Here is a 24,566-nt window from a genome sequence, read left to right on the forward strand (position 1 = left end):
AAATCAACAGTTATGCCCGATTCACACGGTGCTTCAGCGTCAACGCTTACCAGAACGCATGTCTGAAGTTGGGGCTGACATGATCGTCATAGCAGCATCAGCCAATAAAATTAGTCAGCAATAGGCCACTGTCTGAGATGGTGTATTTGCATACAGCAATCTGATTGGCTGACGCTTCCGTCAGTGTTTGAAAAGTGGAGCAAGTTCCAACTTTTGCAGCGAGCAACACCTCTAAAGCTGAGCCGACGGATCCACAATGCAGATCGGCAACGCCTGGCGTCACCCATTCAAAGTAAATGGGATGCGCTGAAGCTGACGCTCTGTGTGAATGGGCCGTTAAAGGTCTCGTGAAGTGCTTTGAAATGTTAATTTTTTTTAATTTGATATTCGAGGTAATCTCAATTGAATCATGAAGAGAGGGCAAGACATAGAGTAGCCCCTCCCCTTTTCAAAAAACAGCCAATAGCCTTTTGTTTTTCTCACAGCTCTGCTGAAAAGAGTGATTGAACTCAAGCGAATCAAATGAAAAGCCTCAGACGCTTGAGAGCATTTGATTGGTCAGAAGATTTGATAAGAAACTGAAGTATGAACTGACGTCAAAACAATCATTGATCCACTCAGGCAGAAGTGGCAAACTGGAAGCTTTGGATGTTTATATCAGGTTATTATCTTCTAAATGTGAATTTTGTCACTGTTTTAGAAACATTAGCATACCGATGATAACATCTAAAAACCTTCATGGCACCATTAAGTGTAATAATTAGGAATCACTGACAACAGACTGTTGAATTATTGAAATTATACCGCATAACTGAAGTGGTTACACATTGGGGTTGCGTTATTTTCCAATAGTTCAACATGCTGGAGTGCAATAGTCTGCTAAAGTCACTGTTTACATGTTGTACTTAAGACTCTCGTCAGGTTTTCATCCTCCAACTGCGCTGGTGTTTAGCATAGTTTCATCCAAAGCCTTCAGTTGTGTTTTAATGTGATTTTGACTGTGAAATAACTAATAGTTGGAGAGGGGTCTGGCTGCAGACTTGGTGCAGATGCAATCTGAGCTGCATGCAATGCCTTTTAATGTGCTAACCCCACCACTAACCCTCACAGTGACGTCACTATCTCCATTGAGTCTGCAATCTCAGTTCACATCATGAAGGCTGCATTCAGATACTACTGAATAATTCAGCGTAGTGATATGGAGCTGCAATGCGCTTTAAACCTGCCGGAACTACTTTAGCTGTGCATTTATCTGCTCATCTGCCAATCAGAATCAAGCATTCAGCAGACCTGCAGTATCTTTAACACCCAAACAGGAAACATTACTAATAATGTATAATGTATGGTTTTACTATGAATGCTTTTGCAGATATGAAGTCAACATGAAGGGATTTAGCAAATTTAATTTCTTTAATGTGCCAGATTTTATGAGCCAACAAGAAATAACAGATTAACTGTACTTTTTTTAATCAGGGTTTGTTGTGATGGTATAAAGTGTACGATCTTTAGTAGATAAAGCATTGAGTTATTTCAGAATAATGTCAGAAATACCGACTGAATAGCCTTGACGTCAAACAGAAGGGAAAGTCTTGTCAGGGTTGGAACAAGATTATTTATTTGACAGATTAATATGACAGTCAGGTTTAAAATCTAATTGAAGTCACTGTAATTTTTTTTTCTTTAAAGCTATTTTTTTAAAGATGTTTGCCGTGTGACTTAAAATATATGAATTGCTTCCAGAGAAAACGAAAAAATTTAAAATAAAAATATAAAATTATAATATGGTCTGCAAAACTGTACATATAAATATTACCTTGTACTTATATAGGCAAGGCAAGTTTATTTATATAGCACATTTCATACACAGTGGCAATTCAAAGTGCTTTAAATTAACAAGAATAAAAGAAACAAGTAAAATAAAAATAAAAACAAATAATAAAAATGCGTAAAAAAAACAAAAACAGGTAAAAATGTAATATAAAAGAATGAAGAAGAAGAGAAAAACATGATAGTGCAATCTGTGGGACGCAGCACAGTGCTCATTCAGTAAAGGCACAGCTGCAGTTTTTCTTGTTTGCTTTGATGCAGCCGTCAACTGAAACTCCACATTTTCAAAACAGTTAACACACAGGCCTAAACAGCGGCACTCATGGTCAAAATGAAACATTATGCTTGCAAAATGCACATAACGTGTCAAAACATTTAAAATATGCAACAAAAGCTAGTTTTACCTTCAAACAACACAACTTGCAAACAAGTATATGAGCTCTTTCAATTATTCATTAGACAACGGACAACAAAAAACAAAATACAGAACTCAGTGTGAATTCTATTTGGGCTGTCAAATTGGCCTTTTTGCAAAGAATTGGATCAAGAATAAGAAATGCTTTGATTAAACTTCTATTGAATTCATGACATTTTTCAAACTGTGGCTGAAAACTAAAATACCGTAAAAAAAAATAAAAATAAAATTAAAAAAAGAAAAAAGTAGCAGAAAGCAGAAAAAAAGAAAAAAACTAATAAAATGTTGTAAATATTAGAGAAAACACATGTAAACCAATATACAGTCAAATATATTAGGAGTATAGGAAATAGCCACTATTGACCTCCTCCATCCATGCTGGCACAGAACAACACAGACCTTCCACCATTTTAATGTTTGCAGACTGATAGCTAAGTGAAGATTTGTGTGAAGGAGTATCAAATCGGTGCTTCATTGAATTCATACTGAACTTGGTAGTTTCTAATGGTTAGGAATGGATGGTTTCTGTTTGGTTACCATAGCTAAAACAATGAAGTTTGGACTGCTTGAATGACATCCGTGTTAACCGTTTTGAAAAATGGAGCGGAAAATGTGTCAACCCAATGAGAAAGGGTTTACACATTTGCAAGACCGGTCTTCTGCTCTGCTGGGATAGTGAAAATGAAAATGAAGTGGAACTTAGTTTCTTTAACCAGGTCAAAGCAAACAAGAAAAACTGTAAACAGATGTGTTTTCAGTCTTGATTTGAATGGGCCTAATGTTGGAGCCCATCTGATCATTTCTGGAAGCTGATTCCATATTTCATAAGCATGTATAATCTTTGGACTTTTGTGATACAAGAAAAAAATACAAATATGTTTCAAACTATTTTACTCATCATTTTAAAATGACATGTTTTGTTTGTGTCATTGCAGATTTTGGAAAATGTCATTTTCATTATGAATATATTTTTAAATAAAAATATATAAATGCATTATAAAAATAATAGAAATATTAACGTTAAAAATTAAATTAAAAATCTAAATTTATTTTTGAATGACTGTTATTAACACTTTTATTTTAAAAAATTTCAATGAAAGTATATTTTTGTGTGTATATGCTGTCAATTATAGTGCTTTAAAAATAGGTATTGGCTCATCAAAATTGGAAATCTATAAAATAAATAAAATAGAAAATATTAAACTATAATAAAAGTATATAATTTTCCAATTTTGTACAATAAAAATCAGGAAGATTTGAGGAAAGCTGCTTTTATATCGACTGTAACATCTTCATAAAATGATGCGTTTTTCCGAGTAAGCAAGAAAACAGGACATAAAAGAGTAGATGTTCTCCATCAGGCGTCGGTGTGATGCTGTAAAGTGGGCGTTTGCTGAGTTCGAGGAGGTTTTTTGAACTGGATGAAGGTCAAATTCACCACAAGAGCAAAATCTCTCCTGGTTCACTGCAACCCTCACTGCATTAGCCATCACAATCTGCTCAGAGAGATTCAGAAACACTGAGTCACACACAGGAACAGCTCAATGCTTCTTTAGCAGCTTGACGTCAAACAAAAATAAAGGCAATTACATAGAAGTTTTCAGATTTAATTCAACTCAAGGTTATTTGTGTGGCTCTTTTCATAATATTTTCAGTAATTATCATGCAAAAGCAGCTTTACAAATGTGCACATCCTTACAGTCAGAATCAGAAAGAGTTAAGGTGTTTTGGTGGACAGCCTACAGTTGAAGTCTGAATTAATAGCCGCCGTATACACTGTAAAAAGCGAAAACTTAAAACAATTAGTTTAACTTGTTACAATTAAATGAATTAAGTTTGACAAACTTGATTTATAACAATATTTCATAACAATATTTATAACAATATTTAAGTAATTCATTAAGTGTAACAAGTTTTAGTCATTTATTTATGGCAAGTAAGCGTTTCCGGTCTGACGCATTCGCGTGCGTATGAATGGAAGTCTATGGGAGGAAAAGCCAGCTTTATAGTGAGTTTCTATTAATCTGATTGGCTCACTAATGATTGTAGATGAGAGACCAGCTGTGGTCGATCATATCACTTGCTCCTCTCAAAATTAGTTTGTGAAACTTCACGTAGTGCAGACTCCACTTAATCTACTGGATACACTGAATTCGGAAGACTCCAGAGTTCATCAAAAAGGTTAACACTTATTTACCAGGTAAAAGTGTATCTCGTGAGTTACAGAATCAAACAATGAAAGCCAATTCGGAAGTAAATGCAGAACATCAATGACTCAAGGATAAATCTAAGGGTGCTTTCACACCTGTGAATCGTTTCAGTTGATCCGAAACAGAGATTACAATTGTTACAGTGTTGCTCTTTGCTCTTGGAGCGGTTCGCTTTCACACTGCAAAGTTTCTAATCGGACCAAAAGAGCTGTAACAAGTCACGTGCGAGTAAACTCTCCTTACATTGGTCAGAGTGTCAGGGTTTATTTTGCAGCGTCCCGCTCAGCTGTCAGGAGAGGTGGTGGTTTGGTGGTGATTGACAGAGTGCGCGTGCGACGTGTCTGAGGAGAGATGCGGTGGGGAGGGGTGAGAAGGGTGCGTGACGATGCCTATTTGAGGACCGGGAGGGAGACGCGAGATTACCGGGAGATCATCACTCGTTTGCGGGCATCCGGAGATTCGCGAAACTTCCTGCCATACTCATAATTCTCTCTTCATATAGCCGTATGCCTATTACATATCCATAAAACACTGTGATACAACCACGCTCAGATCGGATTGCTTTCTCACTGCAATCGAACCGCTCCAGGGTTCGTTTCAATCGAGCCAAGACCACCTCATTCAAGCGATCTCGGAGCGATTACTTTGGCGCGGAACAGAGCGTGATTGCCCTGTTCACATATGCCAAACGAACCGCGCTAACTGGGCAAAAGAGATACGTTCCCAAACAAAAGTGTAGGTGTGAAAGAACCCTAAGAGTATAGATGAAAGTCCAAAGTATATAGTGTTGAGCTTAAGAGCTCTTCACTATGGGCTGGTCCGGATACAGACTTGCAACCCAGAGATATTTCATCCTTCTCTTTCCTGTGAAAGCAATAAGTGGTTATTTTGTCAAAGTTAACCAGTGACTTCAAAATTTACTCATCTGTTGGGATTTCATCAAAATTGATCAAAGATAGTGAACAAAACATCATTACTAGTCATACCTGAGGATTTATCAATACCAGAGGGGAAGAAGAGTTTAGGGATGAGGGCAAGAGAGTGTCAGATTCTATCCTGGGCCTTTTCCTCCAGAATCCAGGGTTGTTTTGATTACAGAACACATTTTAATTCTGAGTAAAATCCATTCCTACGCTCATAATTATCCACAGCCAATCAGAATCAAGCATTCAACAGCCCCATGATTTATTTAGATAGTTTAACAGCACAAAAAAGTAAATAAAGTCATTTCAGCATTCTGCACTAGACGAGTTTTTACATTACTGAAAACATCTTCAGTGGCACACAATAAGCCTGTGAATATTTGTGAAGTAGGTTGCCTTCATGTTGACTTTCACCTCAGCAAAAGCATCTTGCAGAAGGGAATGAGTGTCTCTCGGTGTCATCAGAAATACAGCCATATGTGTGTGTGTGTGTGTGTGTGTGTGTGTGGGTGAAAGAAAAACATCAAGCCAATAGCCCATCGCCACATGTGGGCTGAACATCGAGCAATCAACTATGCAAAGTCCTCAATCTTTTTACCAACTTGTTTGGCTGTAAAAATTCCATCAGGAGTCTGTTTATCTGTTCATCTGTGTTTGCATCTGCCTTTGCTCCTCTGTGTTATTGTTTGTTTGCTATAAAAATGCTGCTGTTTTCCCCACATCCGAAAGTGCGTACTCACACTATGTACAGTTGCCTTGAACCGGCCCAAAGCATGCTTGAAACCCCGTCCGTCTCCCCCGACGGCCCACACTCACAATACATTCGGGCCTGGGCACACTTACGTCATCGATGCTGCGCTGTTCTCGCTCAGCACAGTGGGGACTTCCTTAGTTATATCGTTTAAGTCCTTTGATATGTGGTGACACACAGTCAAATATTTCGCCGAACAGATCCGCCACTTTTGACACTCATAAACAATCATAAAGCACTCATGCTGCAGGAATTAGGAGGTTTGCTGAAGGTGCAGCTGTCGTGCAGTGAGGGGTTTGCGTATGTCATAAACTACAACAGTTTGTGTTCACTGAACAGTAAGAATGATTAATAAATCCATATGAAACAGTCTTAAAACTCACGCATTGCTTTCAGTTTCGGGCTTTGCTGCGTTTTGCACAAGTGAACCGCGCTCTTCCAACCGGGCCAGGGCCGGCCAAGTGAACCGTGTCTGAGCCCGATTCAGAGCACTCATACTTCTCAAGCGATCCAGGAAACGGGCCTGGGCACGGTTCGGATAGCATAGTGTGAGTGCGCCCTAACTGACAGAAGCACAACTCTGAGTCTGCTTCATTTCCAACACAATCTCACGGTAATTCATAACTTGTTGATTTAGTGGCTATTTCGTATGAATTCGTACGATCTAATTCGTACAATTTAGTACGACTTGCTCATCCTCCAATGACGGTTGGGTTTAGGGGTGGGGTTAGGTGCCACGCCTCTTTTTTTAAAATCGTATAATTTCGTACGAATTATTTACCTACTGGCAAAACGTAAAATACTTATGTTTTTTTGTAAGATCAGGCAGTCATTTCCCATCATGCATCATCACAAGTTCAACTTTAGCGTTCTCTCTACTGTTGTGTCTGTCTTTACCTCTGTCTGGTGTATTTTTACAGCTCATGTTCATTAATTTTCCTCTCTATCTTCTGTTGTTTTCTTCCCTCTGAATAAGGGATTGTGTAAATAATTCTGTAAAACGAGTCTCTGTCTAGATTTTCATAGAATTAAAAGTATAGTTTAACAGATTGTGTCTCATTTTCTGCTTTTAACAACACAATGATCTATCTATCTATCTATCTATCTATCTATCTATCTATCTATCTATCTATCTATCTATCTACCTATCTATGTCATTTCGTCCATCCATTCATCTATCTATATATCATTCTGTCTATCTGTCAGTCCATCTATCCATAGATCTTATCCATCCATCCATCTATATATCAATATGTCTATCCATCCATCATCTATCAACTGTATCTATCCATTTGTATATCTATCCATCCATTAATTCATGCATCTGCTGTATTTATTCACCCATCCATCCATCCATCCATCCATCCATCTACTGTATTGATCCATCCATGCATCCATCTATCCATATATCTATCTATACATCCGTCCATCGATCTGTCCATCTACTAATCCATCCATCTACTATATTTATTCACCCATCCATCCTTCTGTCTATGCAACCATCCATCCATCCGCTGTATTTATTCACCCATCCATCCATCCATCCATCCATCTATCAATTCGTCCATCAATCTGTCCATCTACCCATACATTCATCTACTGTATGTATTCACCTATCCATCCATATGTCCCTGCATCCATCTATCCATCATTTACTGTATCCATCCATCCATCCATCCATCCATCCATATATTTATCCATCAGTCCGTCAGTCCATTGATCTGTCCATCTATCCATCCATTTAGTCTATCTATCTATCTATCTATCTATCTATCTATCTATCTATCTATCTATCTATCTATCTATCTATCTATCTATCTATCTATCTACTGCTGTATTCATCCATTCAAATATCCATCCATCTATACATCCATCCATGAATCTTAAGTAAGCATCCATGTATATATCTATATCCATCCAACTATCCATCTACTGTTTTTATCCATTCATTCATCTGTCTATCCATCTATTTATCTATCCATCCTTCTACTGTATGCATTCATCTGTTGATTCATTTGTTCATCTATCTACCCATCCATGTCTCTGTTTATTTGTCCATCCATCCATGTACCTTATGTATCCATCCATCTATCCATCCATCCAACTATCAATCTACTGTTTCCATCCATCTATCTATCCATTCATCTACTGTATTCAATTATCCATCCACCCATCCATCTCTCTGTTCATTCGTTGATCTATCCATCCATCCACCCATATATCTATCAATCCATCAACCAATCAATCAATCAATCAATCAATCAATCTATCTTTCTATCTATCTATCTATCTATCTATCTATCTATCTATCTATCTATCTATCTATCTATCTATCTATCTATCTATCTATCTATCTATCTATCTATCTATCTATCTATCATCTCTTCATTGAGTGCACTTAGCTGATGGTCTGTAGGTGTTGCTCTGCTTCTGTTCTTGTTTGTCATTAAACACACACTGCACTCGTCCTTGTGCCGAGAGCCAGAGGGAGTGAATCACTCAAGAGACACTCAGCTTTGTTCAGCACACACACACACACACACACACACACGCAGTACCATGTTGTTTCAACAGTAAAAAGTTTTACCTCTTTCCAACAGGGATGACGAAGCAATCAAGAATGCATAATCAAATGCTGTCCTGGCTTTGCAATCAAAAAATGTGTTTATAATGGAAGTCAATGAACCACAATTAGCCACCAACCTAACCAAAGGGGAGTCCATTTGAACAATACACAAGGGTTAATATCCAGATAATGTTGGAGTAATAGTATGAATTATGAAGATTAATAGAGGCATTAACAGAGTCACAGTGTGAGCATATTCTCTGAGTCTGAGTCTCTGTGTCCTCTTGGCGTCTCCAGCAGGTTTTCAGTCCAAGGCTGACAGTGACATTTGCTCTCTGTTTGAAGCACTTAAAGCACCCTGTGTTTCCATCTGCTGTCTCGCACATTCACACTTTAAACACATGGAGAAGCCTGAAGTGTATCTATTTACAGTGTAAAGCAGAAGTGTACATATACTCTAAAAAAAGGAACATTACCTTTTTTTTTAAAGTGTCTGATGGTAAATTATACTAAACGTTTACTATTTTAGGTCCGTCAGGAATAGCTAAATGATTGACATTTGCTAAATGCCAGATTAATGAGAGAATTTTTTGGAAGAATGTTTTTAATTAATTTCCAGACAGTCAAAAGTTTACACACATTTCCTTGGTATTTGTTCAGCTTTGGTTTTAAACTGTACAACTTTGGTCAAATGTTTTGGGTATCCTTCCACAAGCTTCTCACAATAGTTTGCAAGTTTTTTGGCACATTCCTCCTGACAGAATTGGTGTAACTGAGTCAGATTTGTTGGCTGTCTTGCTCGCACAAGCTTTTTCAAATCTTCCCACAAATGTTCTATAGGATTGAGATCAGGGCTTTGTGATGGCCACTTCAAAACATTCACTCTATTGTCCTTAAAGCATATTTGAACTAATTTGGCAGTATGCTTAGGGTCATGGTCTGTTTGGAAGACCCATTTGTGGCCAAGTTTTAATTTCCTGGCTGATGTCTTGAGATGTTGCTTCAGTATTTCTCCATAATGTTCTTTCTTCATGATGCCACCTATGCTGTGAAGTGGACCAGTCCCTCCTGCAGCAAAACATGATGCTGCCGCCCCCATATTTCACAGTTGGGATGGTGTTCCTAGGCTTTGAGTGTTTAGAATAGATTTAGAAAATGGACAGTAAGATCATGTTCCATCAATACATGTTATAAATCAGTTTTTGATGAGTAATATGCTTTACCAAGAACTTAATGTCAATGTTCAAGGTGACAATATTTACATCAGTGGTCACCAAACTTGTTCCTGGAGGGCCGGTGTCCTGCAGATTTAAGCTCCAGCCCTAATCAAACACACCTGAACAAGCTAATCAAGCTCTAACTTGGTATACTTGAATCATCCAGGCAGGTGTGTTGAAGCAAGTTGGAGCTAAACCCTGCAGGGACACCGGCCCTCCAGGACCGAGATTGGTGACGAGATTTTTTGAGCCCTCAGATTCCAGGTTTGCAGATAGCTGCACCTCAGCTAAATATCGTCATATACAGTACTGTGAAAAAGTCTTAGGCCACTAGTATTTTTATTTATTTATTTATTTTTTAAGATTTATTTTTGGCCTTTTTGTCTTTATTAAGTGGATAGGACAGTATTTCAGACAGAAAGCGAAGTGGGAGAGAGAGAGGGGGTAGGGACGGGGAATGTCCTCAAGCCGGCATTCGAACTCGGGACATCCTGAAGTGCTACAGCACCATATGTCGATGAGCTAACCACTAGGCTATTGTGCCGACGGGCCACTAATATTTTTATCGCCATTAAATATTGTCATTAAATAATTTCATTTTCAAGTACTTTTAATTTAACATCAATAATTAATTTGCTTCATATTGCTATATAATAGTTTCCCAGAGATGAGTTGCGGCTGGAAGGGCATCTGCTGCATACAATGTGCTGGATAAGTTGGCGGTTCATTCCACTGTGGCGACCCCTGATTAATAAAGGGACTAAGCCGACAAGAAAATGAATGAATGCAATACAATACAATCACCTAATAGCAAAGCTCTATTATAACTGCCCTTATTTCCGTTATTGGTATAAGATTGCAGAAGGATGGTTTGACTAGAAATGTAGTTTTCACCATCATACTCATACCTTTAAGTTATTCGGCAGAACTGCAGTCTGAACTGCTGTAATTAAATCCTAATCTTGCAATGTGTTATGAGCTTCAGTATTCTATGATATTGTAATTTTGTTTTTCTTGTTCAAAAGCGTAGTACAGCTTGAAACAAGACAATCATTTGCTAGTCAAATCTGGTTCAGTTGCATTATTTACATTCTGCTCTCCAATATGACAAACATGTGGAACTGTATCTTCTTACTCATATATGCAAATTAAAGCTGACCTATGCCTACCGCATTACATTACTTTATATTAAACATTGTTTGGACTTGTGGGGAAACCAGAGCAACCGCCGGAAACCCACGCCAACATGGGGAGAACATGCAAACTCCACACAGAAATGCCAACTGGCCCAGCTGAGACTCAAACTTGAGACCTTCTTGCTGTGAGGCCACAGTGCTAACCGCTGAGCCACCATGTCCCAGTCTCATGGGTATTAACAAAAACTAATTAAACTACTGAAACTTCTGTTGTTCTCCACAGATGTAAGATCATCTTCTTCACTAATGTATGTTGTAATTTCTGAAATTTTGTCCTGAATCTAGAGGTCTGGGGGTCATTTTAGATTAGGAGTAAAACCACACACACACAATTCTGTGAAAAGCCTGTCATCATTTACTACCAACACACACACACACACACACACACACACGACTAACAAATACTGGACACATTATAAGGCATTTATTGGAAAAAAAATTGACACTATGTAAACAAATAAGCAAGCAGGATATTTGCATTTCCTTGATATTATACAACACCACATTCAATGATCTATGGTAAACTGTCACAGTCAAACAAACAAATGAGGAGGATAAACTCATGTTGTTTTTCTTTACATCAGACTAACCAGATTATATCAGTAATTTCCTGTTGACAGATATTTGTGCACTGCCAGCTTCTTCTGTCCCTGTAGGATATTTAGGCCTCTTAGTTAAAGACTGTTGCTTAGACAGGTACCTTTTTAAAAACATACTTATTTACTAAGGTACTGCTATAGTTCTGTGAGGACAAGTGCATTCCTACAAGGACTTCTATTACCTACAAAAGGGACACACCGTGGTTCAATAAAAAATTTAAACAGCTTCGCCAGACTAAAGCCTGGTTTATACTTCTGCGTCAAGTGACCAGCCTAACCCACGGCGCATGCAACGCGCGCAGATGTGCATTTATACTTCTCTGCGTCTCTGTCGGTCTGCATTAACACTTCCGAAACGCTAGTTGGCAGTGAGGTGTAAATGTTCCTCTGTGTGGAGTGTCTTCTCTGCTGTTTTGCTTTTCCTGAACACTTCCTGGATGTACAAGTGGCTCAAACTCGCTCATTTTGAGGCAGGAACCGGCGGACGTGCAACAACTTTAACTATGAGGTAAACACAAAACAAAACTTTCCATCAGGAGCTCCTTCACGGTACTCCACACTTGTAAACAATCGCTCCATTGGGCTCGCGCCATTCGCGCGGCACTTAGTCCCTCCCAGACTCATCAGCGCTACCAAGTCGACCAATAACAGAGCTTTGCTATGTGTAGTTACATTTTTGAGAGGTGCATGTCAGCGCAACGACGGTCACAGTGTAGGGCTATGCGTCAACACGTGGGCTGCGCCATAGCATACGTGTACGCTTAACACAAAAGTATAACTCAGCCTTTAAGAGGATGCCTACAGGAGTGAGGATAAAGGCTTGTACAAACATGACAAAAACACAAAGACAAAGGAGATCAGAAGGGCTAAGCTACAGACTTTCGCTCCACTTCTAATCGCATGTACAGAATCCGTTTGGGAAACAGCGTCTATTTATCACTATGGAGCACGTCTGACAGTCACGCACCGCTATATAAACAGACTGTTTTGAGGATTGCAAAGTAGGGGCGACGGTGCCTGTAATGAAAAGAAAAGGAATTACACATTTTCAAATTTATTTCAAAGTGTTTCTATGCCTAAATAAAACAAAAGCACAGAACAGATTCACAATTAATAGCAAGGGGCGCCCCCTGGTGGTTTGGCAAATTGGGTTGCATATCGGTTCTTTAATGTTATTGCCTTCCTTCAAAGAAAGATTAAAAATACGGGAGAAAAACAGGAAAATACCTTTACGGGATGATAGCAGTATAGAACTGTAAAATATGTGAAAATCCTTGGAAAAATGGGAGGATTAACACCTATGATATATGGCCGGCTGATGGCAAAGTCGTGGAATTGTACGTTCTTGCTCAAATATGCATATCAAAGCTTAGGTAGGCATTACATTTCTTTATACTGATTACAATGTTTACATTGAACAAAACTGGAAAAGCAAATGATATACAACAAGTGAAGTACATGTGAATGAAGTAAGAAATGCAATGGTCATATATTTTTTTATCAAATCTAAAGTCAGCTCTGGGCTGCTTATCTTCAGCTTCACGATTATCCTCATTAGTCCTGGGCTTATACACATTATTCCTTCATTCATTCATTTTCCTTCGGCTTAGTCTCTATTTCAGAGGTTGCAACAGTGGAATGAACCACCAACTATTCTGGCATATGTTTTACACAGCAGATGCTTTTCCAGCTGCAACCCAGTAACAGGAAACACCCACACACACAAACTCACATTTACACACACTCATACACTACAATTTAGTTTATCAATTCCCCTATTGCGCATGACTTTGGACTGTAGGGGACACCGGAGCACCTGGAGGAAACCCACACCAACACAGGAAGAACATGCAAACTCCACACAGAAATGCCAACTGGCCCACCCGGGACTCGAACCAGTGACCTTCTTGCTAACTACTGAGCCACGGTGCCACCCTCTTCTAAGCATTAACAAAAACTGATTAAACCACGGATGTAAGACCTTCTTCTTTACTGATGTTGTAAATTCCAAGATTCTGATCACTCTGACCTTCACCCTTCACACCTCCTCTCTCTGCCTTACTGCTGCTCACTGCAAGAAGATAAGGGAAGGCCCAGATAGTTTCTCACCAGTCTAAAAACCTGTGCTGTCCAGCTTTCATCTATCTTCACCCTGACCATGAAACAGATCACTGGAACTTTGCAAAGTCCCTGCTAGCTTTAAAAGTTCCACTATCACCCCTGTGCACAAGAAACAGTGAAAGTAAAAATTACAATAAAAGGAAGTGCTAATTTTATGGGGGATTTTTACACAGTTTCACAGTAGTCAGTATGGAAATGCTGTATCATGAATGACATACAGACTCTTGACCACATTCAAATGAACACACAGGAGTACAGAAACATGTAAATGAGGAAGAAAACTGACAAAGTCCTCTGTTCAGAGAAATAAACAAATGATTTGATATGCTGAACGACGGATGAGTGCAGATATAGAAGAATCACGGTCTGAAGACAGAAACATCAGACTGAGGACAGAAACACACCAGCTCTGAAGTAACAACACACACATCTACATTATACACACAAACACACTTCTGACATCTGTTGAGGTTCATATTGATTGTGTATTCTGCATTAATGCTTCTCTTTTACTGACATGTTTTACTCCTAAATGGATGTTTTTTTTCTTCTTCAGAAATGGCTCAGACTCTATATTTCCCTCTTCTCCTCATTGGTGAGTGTGTTTGTAGTTTTATTTATGGTTTATAGTTTCATTAGGTTTGACTCTGTTCTGAACATCATTAAAGCAAAGTGTCTCTTTCACAGCTCTCTGCTCCATATCTGAATGTGTTCAGCGTCAGTATCACTTCATAAATGAGAACAAGAACTGGACTGAAGCTCAGAGATACTGCAGAGAGAATTACACAGATCTGGCCACTGTTGACAACATGAATGACATGAACCAGCTGAAGAACAGTTTGGACGTAAATTATGGAGTTGTCTGGATTGGTCTTCAGGGTACAAATGTTAGTAATTGGCATTGGTCTTCAGGTGATTCTGTGCTCTTTCTGAACTGGGCATCTGGACAACCATACAGCAGTGATAATTGTGCTGTTATGATTAATGGAAAGTGGTTTGTTGGGGCATGTACTGCCACCTGGACTTTCATCTGCTACAACAGTGAGTACAAACCCTTATGAAATAAAATATATATGTGATTATGCTAGAAAATGTTATATATTATCCTATACATTTTAATTTATGAAAAACTAGATGAAAAAAAGTGTGTTCTGTTTGTTTTTTATGTTACTTTTGAACTGAAGAGTAGAGTTTAAATAAAAAAAAAAAAAAAAATATATATATATATATATATATATATATATATATATATTGCTTTTCTAATAAAAATAATAATAAATGAATAAATAATTAGTATGTTCATACTGCGTTAGGGCTGTAACGATACACCAAACCCACGATTTGGTTCGTAACACGATTTTTTTTTTCGTGTGGGGTGGGGAAAAAAAAGATTTTTAAAACTATTTTTTATTAAATAACATTTGAAAAATCTTTATAAACTAAACATCAAAGAACAATATTAACTATGCAAATTATTAACAATATATATAGCCATATATAAAATAAATAAATAGCCAAAGCTATATCACTTCTGTTTTCTTTGTAAAAAAAATACTGTTGAAAAATCAAACATAACTAAACTTCATTTTGTAGATGGTTCAAGCATGTTGAAAATTCTTTTTCAATCAAGTTCTCTTACATAAAAAAGTAAATTAATTGGCTGATAGGGATGCTCATTTCGTTAATTTTGCTAACCGACAATCGCCGCTCATTAATCGGTTATTACCGGTTAACTGGTCAGATTACTATTAATTTTATATTGAACAAATTAACGTGTCTATTTTGTGTCTGACACATTAAATATTGCATTTTAAAATACTGATTTATTTTTATATGCTAGCATATTAATAACAGAACAGAACAACAGAGCGTCTTCACGCACCTGCAGTGTTTAGCTCAGAAGAGCAGAATAATCTAAATAAAATGAATAAAATAAATAGGACTGCCCTAAATTATTTTCACTTAAATAATTAATTTATATTACAAAACGAAAATACTGACTGATTCTTTTAAATAACCGGCATAGGCTGTATTTTTCCAATCAAGTTTTTTCTTCCGTCAAATAAAAATCGCAGACTTCCTCAAATTGCCCGCTCCACGGAAAATATGCATTTATTTAATGCCCCAGCTGTTATTATTATAATCACAAAACTTTTTTACATTTTTAATAGAAATCCTTATTTTAAAGAATAAGTCCTGATGGTTTCCTCTCTCTCCCTCGCGGTTCAAGTGCGCGTGCTGCATAATGAAAAGACAACAACAACACGCGCGCATATGTTGACTTTTTGTAAACAGTTTTGCTATTTAAATATGCTATTGCATTAATGTGCAGGCATTAATGCGTCCTGAAGTAAAGCGAAACGGCTATAAACTCCAGCAAGATAGAGTGATTATATACAGAGTCATACTTTATCTCTAAATAAAGTATAACTATAGAAACTGTGTTCATCTTAACTGAAAGCTTCGTCCTGTTTCCTGACCTCACGCATCACGCTGTCAGTCAGCACGTAACGTTAACTCCCAAAGGTTCAAACAGAAAGCGCACAGCACGGTTACAGAAAAGTTTCCTCTGCAGAGGAGTCGGGGCATCTGGTGAACACCCATCCCTCTCTGCGCAGCCACATTAACAACAATGCTTTGACAGCACTGGCAATGTTTCTGCCATTGTCTGTTGTCAAGCGGGGTTAAGTTGGTTTTGTTTTTGATATTCCATTCAGACGGTCCCTTACTAAGAGCTCAGTGCGAGCTCTCCCGGTTAAACGCTAATTGCGAGGGCTTAAACGGAGCAGTGCTCGTAATGTCGAGCGGAAAAAAGTGTTTCCTCACGTTCTTCTTCAACTAGCTCAACTTTTGCAGGCACGCGTGACGTTATTGGAAAGGTACGGGGTGTGTCGCGATTCTCCCTTATCACACCGATTTCGATTTCATATCGTGTATCGTTACAGCCCTACTGCATGTGTTATTGATTAACAAGCTGCATTTCTGAAAACATCAAATAAGTTATGAAAATGTCATTAAATGTTATTTAAATAAAGAGTAGAATCACTTGTTGAAATATACAGCATAAGTATAAACATGTTAAGTAGACAGTACACAAGCGGTAGCATATATTATCACATGCAGTAATAAAATAATGCATTACTGAATATAAATCACATTATTATACATGTGTAAATGTATTGTGAATATTTGTCCAGACCAGTGATGGTTGCGGCTGTAAGAGCATCTGCTGTGTAAAACATATGCTAAAATAGTTGTCAGTTCATTCCGCTGTGGTGACCCCTGATGAATGAACACATTATATGATTTTGTATATATTCATGTCAGATGTTCTGTTGTGGCAGGTCTCAGTAATATTAACATGTATATAAACTCACTCAACTGGTAACAAAAGCCTTTCTGATGATGCTTCTGTTCATTCTTTCATCCATTAAAGTGAGCGGAGGACTGGTGTTTGTCAATCAGACGATGAACTGGAGAGACGCTCAGAGTTACTGCAGACAGAATCACATTGATCTGGTCAGTGTGAGGAACCAGAATGAGAATCAACAGCTGGAGAAGTTCATTAATGACAGTCAGATATCTGGATCTGCAGTCTGGATCGGTCTGTTCAGAGACACATGGCAGTGGTCAGATCAGAGCAGCTCCTCATTCAGATACTGGAAACCTGGTCAACCTAGAAGTCAAACTAACGAACACCGTGCGGCAGTTGAACAGTTCAGTCAGGGACAATGGGCTATATACTTTTATGCTATTTCCAATAACCAGTTTCCTTTTATATGTCATGAAGGTGAGCAGATCCTCCAAACACACTCAATCCATCATCAGCTCCAGATCTCTTAAAGTTGACTCTACATGTCTGACATGTCAAATTCCTCCACAGTGTTTGTTCTGCATGTTGTTGTTGATCAGTCTCTCTCTAGTTTCTGCTTTGTTTTGTGTCCAGATAAACTGATTGTGATCCAGCAGAATCTGTCGTGGTCTGAAGCTCTGAGATACTGCAGACAGGATCATGTGGATCTGGTCTCGGTTCAGTCAGTGGAGATGCAGCGTCGTGTGATGAACGTGGTTAAACTGGCGTCTACTGAGGCGGTGTGGTTGGGTTTACACAACTTCTGCAGCGTGAACATGTGGCTCTGGGTGAATGGAGACATGGTGTGCTATCAGAACTGGGCTCCAGGGAACGGCAGCACACCGGAAAACTGCAAACTGGAGAACAGAAAAGGAGCAGTTCAGTCTGGAGGAAATCAGACCTGGATCAGCCTTCCTGAATCTCATAGACTCAACTTCATCTGCACTAACTACTGAGAGAAAAGATGTGAGATTGTAGGTGTTTACTTCCATTCACTTCCATTCAGTTTTCACATTGCATTATTTTTAAATGTGGACAACAGTCAGATTTTTATGACATGCTATTATTGTTGTTTAACAAATGTTTAATAGGATGATTCGCACAAAAGAAAAATGTAAATAAGCCTGTAATTTCCCTCAAGCATACGCTAGCACAAGTGGTTTCCATGTTACTGGTTTATTTGTTGGCTTTTTCCCCCAAATCCACCGTGAAATTTAAACAATGAATACAAAACAAATGTACTTAATACAAATCAAAACATCCGTAAACAAACAAACAAATTTTAGAAACTTTAAACACAACATACAAATATAAAGCAAAATGCCTCGTTGGCTTCATGCTATATAAAAGAAATGGTCCTGAATGCTTCTTAAATCACTTGTTGAAGTCCTCGTTGAAGTCAATACATCCATTGACGAGCACATGCAAACAACTCATGTTTGCCGATCGCTTGCTAAGAGGAAGTCATAACCTCATGGGCAATCAGCCAATTCATACAATCGCAGAGATTTCAAAATGAAAGTCCCAAACCAAATAAATTCACAACTAATACATGTAGCTTATTTTCTCCACAACAAAAAATTATCTTAGAAAGCAGACAACTTATATTCATAATATACAAAATAACAGCAAACAGTTACACTCTAATAAATATAAATCAAAATATCCTTGTCCTCCTAATGTAGAGGTGCCCAAACTTGGTCCTGGAGGGCCGGTGTACTGCATATTTTAGTTCTAACCCCAAATAAACACAACCGAATCAGCTAATCAAGCTCTTTCTGGGTATACTAGCAACTCACAAGCAAGTGTGTTGAAGGAAGTCGGAGCCAAACGTATACAGGACACCGGCCCGCCAGGACTGAGATTGGACACCCCTGTCCTAATGTCTACACTACCTGACAGAAGTCTTGTCATTGATCTCTACGGAGACCCACAAAAAACGTGATGGTGAGAAGAAAAAAAAAATGGGAGAAAGGAAAAAAAAACTGAGCGGGAGAAAATAAGTTTTTGCATTGAAAAGAAGCTTTTCCACAAACACTTTCTGTTCACTTCATACATGTATACCCTCCTGTTTTTGCTGGGATTCTCCCTTATTTTACCATTCTATCCCACTATCATCCTATCATTAAGTATTTTCCCATATTTCTTGTGTATTTTTAATCTTGAAAGTACGCTGAAATTAATATAAAAGTTCTGCATTCACTTTCATTCCATTAAAGTGTGCATCGATCTTCATATGCAAACTCTGAATCGGCAAATACATGTATACAGACATGCTCCGTATGATAAACAGATGCCAGATCAGCTTCTGTAGATTTAAAGAAAGTGCAGGACAGTTTGGGATTCAGGTGAGTTTAAACAGACGAATACACTTAATAATATGTAAATATGTCCGTCCAGCTTGTTTTATTTTAAACAACTAATTTTCTCTTAAATGAGCACAAACAGTTACTAAAGTTTGCCTATAGATCAAACCGGTTTGTGGATGATGCAGTCAACATGGGACTGCATTATACCCTACAACTAACCAGGGAACTACGCAAGGATTCTGTTTGTGGACTTCTGCCTTTAACACCATCGTCCTATCACTGTTCGATTACAAACTGACCCAGCTCTCTGTTCCTAGCTCTGTCTGACAATGGATCACCAGATTTCTGACAGATAGACAACAGCTAGTCAGAATGGGCGTGATCACATCGACAGCCGCACCATCAGCACTGGTGCCCCCTAGGGATGTGTTCTCACCCCGCTGCTCTACTCCCTGTGCACCAATGACTGCACCGCAAAAGACCCCTCCATCAAACTCATTAAGTTTGCAGACGACACTACTGTTATCGGCCTCATCCGGAACAGATCTGTGCATTCTTACAGACACCTCTGTTATCACACAAAACAACACGAGAGAGTCATTTGCTGCTTATCACTTGTTTGATAATAGAGGTGTCACTGTAAATGGCATGTACAGAAGCTGATCTGGGATCAGTTTATCATACAGAGTGCATTCGAATACATGCATTCGCTGATTCAGAGGTTGTGTATGAAGGGCGGTGATCGACGCACAGCTTTACTGGAAAGAAAGTGAATGCAGACGTTTTTATATTAATTTCAATGCTCTTTCAAGATCAAAAATACACAAGAAATAATTATTGATAGGATAATAGTAGTATAGAATGGTAAAATAAAGGGAGAATCCTGGCAAAAAACAGGAGGGTTGAAATGTATGAAGTGAACAGGAAATCTATCACTCTTCTATCACTCTGTTTTTTTTTCTCCTACTCAGTTTTTTTTTCTTCCACCCATTTTTTTCCTTCCACCATCACGTCCCTTCCGGGTCTTCGTAGATCTCAGTTGTAAGAGCAACACATAATAACTTGACTTCTAGTTGATCATGTGTAAAAGTGTCAGAAGGTTGATTTTTCTGATGAATCATCTGTTGATCTGCATCCCGATCATCACATATACTGCAGAAGACCTACTGGAACCCACATGGACCAAGATTCTCACTGAAATCAGTCAAGTTTGGTGAAGGAAAAATAAGGTTCAGTATGGGGGCGTGAGAGAGATCTGCAAAGTGAACGACAACATCAACAGCCTGAGGTGTCAAGACATTTGTGCTGCTCATTACATTACAAACCACAGGAGAGGGACAATTCTCCAGCAGGATAGCGCTCCTTCTCATACTTCAGCCTCCACATCAAAGCTCCTGAAAGAAGGTCAAGGTGCTCCAGGATTGGCCAGCCCAGTCACCAGACATGAACATTATTGAGCATCTCTGGGGTAAGATGGAAGAGGAGGCATTAAAGATGAACACAAAGGTTCTTGATGAACTCTGGGAGTCCTGCAAAAACACTTTCTCTGACATTCCAGATGACTTTCTTAATCAGTGATTTGAGTCAGAGATGTATGGATGCAGTCCTCCAAGCTCATGATGGAGTCAGACACAATATTCATTCTGGCTGCGTCCGAAACCGCATACTTCCATACTTTATAGTACGCTAAAATCAGTATGCGAGCCGAGTAGTATGTACGAATTCATAGAATTCGAAAATCAGTATGCGAGAAGTACCCGGATGACTTACTACTTCCGGCGATATTCTAGAGTGCGCATCCCATGCATGCTGCGCTATCCCATGATGCCCCGCGAGCGAATTCATAAATGGGAGTAAAGCGACGCAATTGACGCAGGTAGGTCACATGACCATGACAAAATGGCGGATGTAGTACGTCCGAATTCCATTTATACTTTTCATGTTCATACTGTATAGAACGCACTTTTCTAACGGCTGAGTAGTACGTTTAAATTCAAATGCAGTACCTACTGAGTAGTAGGCGGTTTCGGACGCAGCCTCTGTCTCCACTGCAGCAGGAATTTATACTCTATACTAGACATTATTTCTGTTCAGTGATGACAGTTTAGTCTAAGCAAAGTCAAACCTTACTGCCTCAATGAAATTATTAATAATCAAGGCATGATCATATTTTATTGTGGTCAAATAAGCGTCATCTAGAGGCCTTTGCCTTTCATATAAGTCACTTCTGATACCAAATGATCAACTAGAAGTCAAGATAATTTTCGTTGTTCCTAAAACTTGGATAGGTGACAAGACTTTTGTCAAGTAGTGTATAACGATAGTGAAGAGGTCTAGATTTTGAAGCTCATCCATAATTGTCTATTAAAGCCACACTCCAAAGGATGCCAAAAGAACTTCAAATGCAAGTCAAGCTTATGTCTGAGTAAACAGAGTTGTGTCTGTGTGTTCACTCACATTCACTGTTTTCAACTTTTATATGTTTGATTTATTCTTTTAAATTTTCAGAGTAAATCTGCTGTTTGTGCTTAAAAATAACCAAATGTTTTGTTTCTGTGCTTTATCTGTCATAATATCTTGTGCTGTTAAAGTTTTAACACCAATGTTTAAGATAAAGGTTTAAGGTTCTTTGATTTAAGGTGTAAGATTCTTTAGATGTGATGTGTGTGTTTTCAGTGTGTTTTCTAGATCTGTTGGTGTTTGGTCTCTGTATGTTTTGCTGAATGTGATTCTGTGAGCAGCAGATCTTCAGTAAATCATGATTTGTGTCTCAGCTGAATGAAATCTGCTTTATTCAGAAAGGCAGAGAGAAGTTTGGGTATAAAATGTGATTGATCCTAAATCATGAAATAAACAGAACATCAGATGAAATAAACTGATCTACAGTCAGTGTTCTTGTCTCCTGTTTATTTGCTAATGTCTCTCCACTATCACAGTAATCAGAAAATTAAGTGTAGTGCATAAATTAACGAGTCTTTATTGTTGATTTGTTTGACTCAGATTAGTGTGGAAATTTCAGCTTCCTGAGTGTTTCTGCTGGGATGATGGTTTTTACTGCAGCGCCTCCTGCTGGTGTTTGAGAGTTTCTGTTCTCAGGATTCTGTTCTCAGAGTTTCCTGAAGTTCAGTTTAGATAATTTTCTCAAACTATGTCTTCAAAGATGGTTCAACAAAAATATTTTAGCATGCACAGTGTATATATAAACCTGTCAGTCAGACTGTTTATGACTCATTCCAGAATTACAGGTACATGCATTTATCATTGAATTTCCTTAAACTGGAATACCATATAAAAAAAAAAAAAAATATATATATATATATATATATATATATATATATATATATATATATATATATATATATATTCAGTAAACTTAATAAATTATTAATGTAAAATAATGTAAAATGCTTAAATATGAGGGAGCATGTTTTCAGTTACTAATTGCTGTTTAACTGATTGTTAATCTTTTTAAACCAGTTCAAATTCAATTCATTTATACCACATCCAACTGCCACAAGGCTGCACAGATTGCTTTACAGAGAAAATAATCTAATAATATGATCCTAAAAACAGTGACAGGAATAAGCAGATAATAAGAAAGAACACAGAAAGTGTAGCAATAAAAAGAGCAAAAAATAAAAATAGAAAATTTTGCCTAATTAAAAGATGCTGTCATGACTGTCAGTGACCACCCGAGGGCGCTGTAGTTCAACGGACACTGAGAGTGAACTACAGCACCCAAAAACTACAAATCCATACATACCACGCACATACACCCGGAACACGTACACTGATCTGCTATCACAGCTGTGTCTGTTTACCGTTGATTATCTGGACTTTATATTCTATCATTCCACCACTGTTTGTCATTGCGTCGTTTGTCTTTCTTGTCTGCTTTCCAGTAAGTCTAGTATTTCGAGTTATTATTCCTGAGCCTTGTCTCTGATTTATGTTTCTTGTTTTGTTGTTTATTTGTACTTTGAACACTTTGTTTCTCTGTTTGATGCACACTGTAAATAAACTGCACTTGGATCCGCACCTTTTTGTTCTTGTTTAATCACGCTAACGTGACAGATGCTCCCACAGCTGACCAACACTAAATACGATTAAGAACAGGTAACAAAACCAGTAACAAAGTTGACATTTTCCACCATTTCCTCCATTTTTCATTCAAAATTCTCTCTCAAACCAGACTCCACATGGCATGTCTAAAACCCATTTATGCATTTTTTCATCATAAGATGGTTTAAAAAAAAAAAAAAAGAAACAGTGAGAAACTACCTGAACTATCAGTAACAGCATTGACAATTAATCTACTGTTGGTAAGTCCTTAACATTTTGAACAAGTTTCCCACCACAGGAAGTGACATCACTTGCAGCAAGTCACATGCTTTTTCTTTCAGTGCTTTACAGATTGTTCTGCCTTTTTACAAGTGATGTAACAGAGACGACCAGACTGTAGAGAGAGACACGATATGTACTTTTTAAAAAAACTGAAATTACAAATAATAAGGAAAAAATTGATGTTTCATACAAATGTTTATTTAAGAGTTGGTTCCTATTTTTAATAAGGGGGACCGGAAGGTGTGCTCTAACTATAGGGAGATCTCACTACTCAGCCTGCCTGGGAAAGTCTATGCCAGAGTACTAGTGCAGAGGATCTGGCTGATAGTTAAATCTAGGATCCAGGAGGAACAATGCAGTTTTTGTCTAGGCCGTGGTACACTGGACCAGCTCTATACCCTCACCAGGGTGCTCAAGGGTTCAATGGGAGTAAGCCTAACCAGTCAACATGTGTTTTTTTGGACATGAAGAAGGCATTTGACCTTGTCCCTCATGGCATTCTGTGAAGGTTGCTGTGGGACAGTCTTGTCCCTGTATGAGCAGAGTCGGAGTTTGGTTCGCATTGCCAGCAATAAGTCAGAATTGTTTCCAGTGCATGTTGGGCTACGGCAGGGCTGCCCTTTGTCACCAATTCTGCTCATCATTTTTATGGCCAGAATTTCAAAGTGCAGCCTTGGGCTGGAGGAGGTCCGGTTCGGGGACCACAAGATTTCATCTCTGTTATTGACAGACGATG

The 24,566-nt window shown here is 38.3% G+C and overlaps 1 protein-coding gene across 4 annotated transcripts; it reads left to right on the forward strand.

The window, feature by feature from the left end:
• Nucleotides 1-13,098: 13,098 nt before the first annotated feature.
• On the forward strand, nt 13,099-22,375 carry si:ch211-63p21.3. Of its 4 annotated transcripts, XM_073907915.1 has the most exons (7): nt 13,099-13,404; nt 13,506-14,239; nt 14,382-14,420; nt 14,513-14,866; nt 17,262-17,615; nt 17,772-18,151; nt 20,645-22,375. In XM_073907915.1, the coding sequence occupies exons 3-6, from the start codon at nt 14,384-14,386 to the stop codon at nt 18,131-18,133; spliced, it is 1,107 nt and encodes a 368-aa protein (XP_073764016.1). In that variant the 5' UTR covers nt 13,099-13,404; nt 13,506-14,239; nt 14,382-14,383; the 3' UTR covers nt 18,134-18,151; nt 20,645-22,375. The 4 variants fall into 4 exon arrangements, 3 of the variants coding, with proteins under 3 accessions (XP_073764016.1, XP_073764015.1, XP_068078914.1); XR_012382990.1 differs by lacking the exon at nt 20,645-22,375 and adding an exon at nt 19,034-19,086 and having other exon boundaries at nt 13,315-14,239; nt 17,772-18,858; XM_073907914.1 differs by lacking the exons at nt 13,099-13,404; nt 13,506-14,239 and having other exon boundaries at nt 14,313-14,420; nt 17,772-22,375.
• Nucleotides 22,376-24,566: the final 2,191 nt, after the last annotated feature.

Source organism: Danio rerio, chromosome 7, assembly GCF_049306965.1.
Source record: "Danio rerio strain Tuebingen ecotype United States chromosome 7, GRCz12tu, whole genome shotgun sequence".
Taxonomy (NCBI): Eukaryota; Metazoa; Chordata; class Actinopteri; order Cypriniformes; family Danionidae; genus Danio; species Danio rerio.